We start from the raw sequence: 6,663 nt of genomic DNA on the forward strand, positions 1-6,663 counted from the left end.
CCCTTGCGTCGCAGGTGCATCACTGTTAATATGGGAAAAAGTGACGCACCGCCCGTGCAAGGGGCATGTAAATACGCCCCATCGTTTTTTAGATGCTCGTTATTAAAATATTTTGCAAACAAAAAGGCAGCCCTTTCAGGTTGCTGCACCTTAATTAAGAGCCCCAGGCAGAGGCCTGGTCAGAATCTAAAGAATGTTTCAGGTGACCTGGCTCTGGACAGCAGAGCTCAGCAGTGCTGTCCTATTGAACACCTGAGTAACCCCGAAAGATGTAGACACTCCACGAGCATCCTTGGGGATCTGTGTGTTAGGATTATTGACACCAAGGGAGATGAAGCCGAACTGTGGGACCAGGCTCAAGCCCCCACTAATGCGAGGTGGAAAGAGAGCATGAACATATGCGTGGAAGCGGAAAGCGTGGTGTATGGAGGCAGGAGTTTCCCCAAGAAATTTGACAGGGTTTGGGGAAAATGGAGAGCCTACCATGGACTTGATGCACCACAGGGTGACACTGCGAACTGCGGGGCCCCGCGGGCTGAGCCCCACCCTGCCACAGGACGTTCCAGAGTGGGGGATCTAGGGTAGAGATGTGGACAAGGCCATGGAGAGATGGGACCTATGGAAAGGGTCAGGTAGGTTGGTCTCTTCCATACGTATACAGATAACTATCCGAAGGTACTGTATGGATTGCTTTGCGCCATTGAAACCAATAAAAAGATTGATTTTAAAAAAACAATTTTGAAACCAAGCATTCTAATACCTTCACAATCTTTTGCAGATGCTGCGAGGTCCATGATAGCTGTTATAGACAAGCTAAAAAGCACCCTAGCTGTGGAGCCATCGTGGATAACCCCTATACTGAGAACTACGGCCATTCCTGCTCTGGGACCACCATCACCTGCAGCAGTATGTACAGCGATCTCAATTTACCATGATATTTCCGCATTGGTTTGTTCACACTGTCCTTTTGTCTCTTCTATACCTGTTGCCGTAAGTGCTACAACCCCAGTTTACTCTGCTTTTCTTGTATTTGTTTATTTACAGCCCTCTTTTCCTTTCTTAGGTGTGCAGCTGTTTGTCCTACAACATTTATCAGCCTTCTACTTCTGTGTTGGTTTGTTCACACTGCCTCAAACCCTCCTGTATTTGTATTGGTGTGCACGTCCACCTTCACTCACCATACTATCTCTTAAATCCTATATAAACCTGTAGCAGAGAAAATCTCACCTCTGTTTTCCAGGCTACTGCTGCATTAGTTTGTCCATATAATCCGTTAATTAGTCCATGATATGGCCCATAATCTCTTTCGCCCTGTTCTTTGAGTATTGGTTTACCAGCCTCCGCAATATTCAGGAACTGGCTGGTAGACATGGCGCTCCTCGACGCTTGGGAAGAGACAGGCTTCACTTTCTGGCCAGCAGCTGACCAAGAGATAGCAGAAGCCTTTGGAGGCCTCCATCAGCACCTGTATGGAGAGGAACCAGTGTCCTCCCTCGGGAGGAGGTCTCCCTGCGCACCTACCTCGCCGGCAAGACTACACCCGTCAAACGGAGGGCCTCATTTATGAGGTTTTACCGCAGGGCAGCGCCGCGGGCCTCCCTGCTGCGCTGACCTACGGCAAAAGAAAAGGACAGGAACGCGCCATATCTATTAGATACGGCGCATTCCTGTCCTTCTCCCCTGCGCTAAAACAATCACAAGAGGCTTTTTTCTGTTTTCTAAGGAAAAGCGAGAGGAAATAAAGATATTTCTCCTCGTTGTGCCTTCCTTACTCCTCCCCTGGGGAGGCATACGTTTTTGTCACTGCCTCAGTTACGATTTCTTGTAAATCTGGGTTAGTGTCAAAAAGCCATGGATGTTGCTGAGAACGCCCCCATCAACACCAATTCCACGCCACTTTGACGCAGAAAATTGCATTAAAGAGGACAATATTTACGGGGCAGCATAAAGCCAAAAAAAGTGGCCTAGTGCTGCCTCATAAATATGAGGCAGGATCCTGCGCCACGGAACGTCACAAAATGTGGTGTTCCGGCACCGCAAGGAGCCTCTTAAATGAGGCCAGAATATCTTGATGGTCCCATCAGATGGAAGGAGCTGCTCTCATCCTTGAGCGGTCAGCAGAAGCTTTTAGGAGCTGAAAGGGCATTAGTGGGGTGCAAATTGGGGAATATGCCTTCAAGGCTCACGCTGTTTGCTAACGACATCATGGTGTCTCTGTCATAGCCCTGGCATCCATGCCCCACTTGTTAGAGGACATGAACACTCAGGACATGATTCACAAAGGCAAACATACACTCTTGTGTGAGTTTACTCTTTTTTGTTATTCACAAACTTGGGGGCAGATTTACAAGCCCCGTACGCCACATTTGCGCCACTGTTGCGTCACTTTTGTGACGCAGCGGCAGTGCAAAGCCAGCGCCATGCTGCAGGGTATTTACAATGTGACGCATCTAGGGAGATGCGTCACGCTGTAAAGCCCTGCGCAACATGTGGATGTTCCGGCGCAGGGGGGGCGTTCCGGCGCAGGAACATCTCCTAAAAGTGGCTAAGTGAAATCTACAAGATTTCACTCTGTCACTTTTACGACCATGCTGCATCAAAACCCAGGCGTAAGGACTGACGCAGCATGTTAGGCATAGGGGCACCCCGAACCTTGTTGGAGCTGCGTCGCAATGCGTCACCTTTACGGCAGCAGGTGCGTCACGCATCTGTCTATTCTTGCCCCATGGTGCGCCGCATTGTAAATGCGGTGCATCCATGATGGTGCAAGAGGTGTCTCCTGTGACGCAAAATAACTGGCGCATCCCTGATGATATGCAGGGATGCGCCAGTTATTGTAAATCTGTCCCTTCAAGTTTTATTTTACAAATAGTAATTTTACAACTCCAAAGAATCCGTACTCCTGGAGGAGACTATGGGGCAGAGTTACAAGAAACTGACGCATCTGTAGTGATGCGTCAGTTTCCCTGCGCCAGCCTGTGAAACCCTTGCGCCACCATGGATGCGCCGTACACCATGGCACAAGGATTGACAGAGGCGACAGAATCTGTTGATGCAAAAGTCACACATTGCGTGGAGTCGTGTCGCAAGCACGGGGCAACTCCAGCAATGCACGGGGAGGCCTATTCTCACTACACTGCGTCACTCCTTACGCCTGCTTCAAGTAGGCATAGGGTGTTGACGCAGTGGCATCCTAGAAGTGGCGCAGTGAAATCTTGTAGATTTCACTGCTTCACTTCTACGAGGCTTTCCTGCTTGGCAACGCCCACCCTGCATACATTATACCTGACGCAGGTATAATATGACGCAAGGCTTTACAAGGTGACGCATCTCCCTAGATGCGTCACATTGTAAAATGGCCCCATTGTTTACGCCGCCGCTGCGTCACAAAAGTGAGGCAATGGTGGCGCAAAAGTGTTGCAAGGGGCTTGTAAATCTGCCCCTACGTACATAAAGAGGCCTGTCCTATCTTTTTATGTGTGGAGTTCTCCGTCCCAACTGCCGAATCTCCACAGTCGCAAAATTACTACTAGTAAAATGTAACTGGTAGTTTGTGAATTTCAAAAAATTGTAAACTTACACAAAAGAGTGAGTTTACCCTGTATTGAATCAGGCCCAAACTATTTAATATCACATTTGAAAATGAATCTCACTCAGTCTGAAGCTCTGCTGCTCAACCCGCCTTCATCACAGGCTGGGGCTCTATGCCAATGTTTCCTTGACGCATGTGATTCTGAATCAGTGACTTACCAACATGTATGACTAGCTTCAACCATGCCACAGGCCATAGGGCTCAACTACTCCCCTCTGCTCAGAGTTGAGACCGACTCTCCCAAGGGGCATATTATCAAGCACGGTGTTACAATTATCGCAGAAAACTGCCGCTAAAGCGGCGATAATGGGCTTGATAATATGCCGCAGAGAATTCCAATAGAAGCCCGTGTTCACACCAGAACATGGGCTTCTATGGGAATTCTCAAGGGCATATTATCAATCCCCTTATCGCCGCTTTAGCGGCAGTTTTCTGCCACTAAAGTGGCGATAATTGTGACGCTGTTTCTTGATAATATGCCCCCAAAAGCGGCAAATTAATCACTTCTCCTGGTTAAGGTGGGTGGCCACAAATTTGATCAAGGTTTCCCATATTGCTTTACCGGTTCCAGGTGATCCCAGTGTCTCTTCCACACATACCACTAAACCAGGCGACCAGTAACACGTTTGTCTGGCGAGTAAGAGCCAGAGGCTGGCTAACGAGCTACTCTATCGTTCCCCTGCAGGGGATCCGGCTCTCCCGCACCTGAGGACCTGTGTTCAGACTACACAGCTCCACTGTATGGTTGAGTGGGAGAAAATAAAACGACAATGTAGAGGTAGTGTGGATGGATGGATGGATGGGATGAGTGGAAGCGTGGATGGACGGAAGGATGGAGTGAAAGGATTACTGGATAGATGGATGGCGTGAAAGAATAAATGGATGGATGAGTGAAAGGATGGATGAGTGACAGGATGGATGGATGAGTGAAAAGATGTATTAGTGAAAAAATGGACAGATGAGTGGAAGGGAGGGTGGATTGATAAATGGATGAAAGGATGGATGGATAGATGAGTGAGAGAATGGATGAGTGAAAGGGAGTGCGGATGGATGAAAGGGTGGATGAATGAAAGCATGGATGGATGTGTTAAAGGAAGTGAGAATGGATGGATGAGTGAGTAAAAATATGGATGAGTGAGTGAGCGAGTGTGAGTGAGTGAAAGAGTAAACAGATTGATGGATGAGTGGAAGGATGAGTGAAAGGGTGGATGGAAGGATCAGTGAAAGGGAGGATGGATCGAGTTAAAGGGTGGATGGATAGGTGGATGGAGTGAAAGCATAGATGATGGATGGATGAGTAAAAGGGTGGATTGAGAGATGGATGAGTAAAAGAGTGGACAGATAGAGTTTTAATATTCACAGCATAAACCCAGAATTTCAGGTACTTCAAGTTAAAGAATAAAAGATTGGTGATGTATGCATAGCATCAGCTTTCCTAATTATCTGCTTGGAGTTTAATGTCACATATGAGGCATGTCAATGTCACACATCTGCATACAAAGACATTGGCAGCTATGGGAAAGGCAGACGAAGGCCACACCCATGTTGAGATGCTATAACTTTTCATATGTGGCTTTACATTTCCCCATTTGTAGATACCTAAGGAAAGGCAGACAGTTACCCTCATAAAGGGGATTGGCATCGGCCATTAGAGATGTGGACATGGGCGTTTCCAACACAGACTCAGCTCCTGGCAGGTGCGGCCAATCCTGGCAGCAAAGGGTGGTTTTGCGGCTCATCTTTCTTACAGGGGGTTCAGGGAAAGATTCCAGATATGATGTATTTTCTTTGGCAGACACATGGAGGAAGACTCCTTCAAGGTATCATGACAAATTCAGTTTAACAGCACACCTCAGAATCCTAATTTGGGCAGGAAATCGTGTTTGCCCCTAAATCGAGATTTTATCTGATAACGTATGAGGGTCTCTATACCAGCACTGGGACCATTGTTTGCCGTTCGGGATCACAGTATTTCAAGGTAATGTCCAGCCATGCGGCATGACCTGGGCTTTCCGAAGAGTTGTATGTCCTAATGTCATGTGCAAACATGTCTTTGTGTCCTAATGATCATTTGCAAACATATGTGAGTGTAGAATTTCTATTATTAGCTCCACTCGGGCAATAGTTTTGTAAACAATGTTTCTGTCAACCCACATTTCTCTTACGATATTCACACCCTCTGAAGGTGGGAAAGAAGGCTCGGTGCCCATCACCCGGGCCCTGCCACGAGCCACCAGTTGTAGATGGATTCCTGGCAGGCAGGTGCCTCTGAAAAGATGAGAGGATTGGGAGGGTGTCACAGGTCTCTCAGTACTTGATTCCCTCCTACTTCGTATTAAGGCCCTATATCTACCTATTCCTTTTTGGTAACACAAAACTCTTCACAACTTCTTCTCTTCTTTCTCCAGGTAAGAACAACGCTTGTGAGGCGTTTATCTGTGACTGCGACCGCAACGCGGCCAATTGCTTCTCCAAGGCTGGCTACAACCCCGCATACAAGAAAGTTGACAAAAAGGAATACTGCCATTAGGGTCACGAGGAGCAGGACCTGCCTGGGTAACACACCAGGCTCACATCTTTTGTGTCAAGAAAAAGGGCAACCAAGGTCTACAGGTGGCCCCAGGATTCATCAGGAGCTCGGAGGGATGCTTTCCATCGCTGGACACGTCTTCTACCACTTAAGTTTGCTCCATACCACATCATTATGCAAAAGTGACATTTTTAATATCATTCCATCTCATTTTGTGTACTCTCCCTGCAGCAAAATAATACAGAAGGTTCCATAACCTTACTTTAAAGTGTCTTCCTGCTTCATGCTAAGTAAATGTATCAAGAACTGTCCATCTGTACAAAAAACATTTAATGACCATACTTTTTCACAGATCCAGGGAAAGTCTGGGCCTGGCATCGCATGCACATGTACCCAGGCCTTGCAGGCTTACGCTGAAGGACACAAAGGTGTGAGAAGCAGGGGCGTAGCTTGGTCAGTAACATTGGGGGGGTGTAAGCTTCAGATTTCCCAACAATCACGCTGGCATATCCTGTTAGAGTACATTACAAGACGCAGGACA

The 6,663-nt window shown here is 47.4% G+C and overlaps 1 protein-coding gene across 1 annotated transcript in view; it reads left to right on the forward strand.

The window, feature by feature from the left end:
* Positions 1-6,383, forward strand: part of LOC146783519 (phospholipase A2, minor isoenzyme-like) — a 50,519-nt gene extending 44,136 nt beyond the window's left edge. Inside the window, exons 3-4 of the mRNA XM_085633557.1 lie at positions 779-906; positions 6,001-6,383. Coding sequence (XP_085489683.1) covers positions 779-906; positions 6,001-6,122 — 250 coding nt within the window. The 3' untranslated portion in view covers positions 6,123-6,383. The remainder of the gene's footprint in view (positions 1-778; positions 907-6,000) is intronic.
* The last annotated feature ends 280 nt before the right edge of the window (positions 6,384-6,663 follow it).

The sequence above is a fragment of the Triturus cristatus genome, chromosome 11, assembly GCF_964204655.1.
Source record: "Triturus cristatus chromosome 11, aTriCri1.1, whole genome shotgun sequence".
In the NCBI taxonomy this organism is placed as follows: Eukaryota; Metazoa; Chordata; class Amphibia; order Caudata; family Salamandridae; genus Triturus; species Triturus cristatus.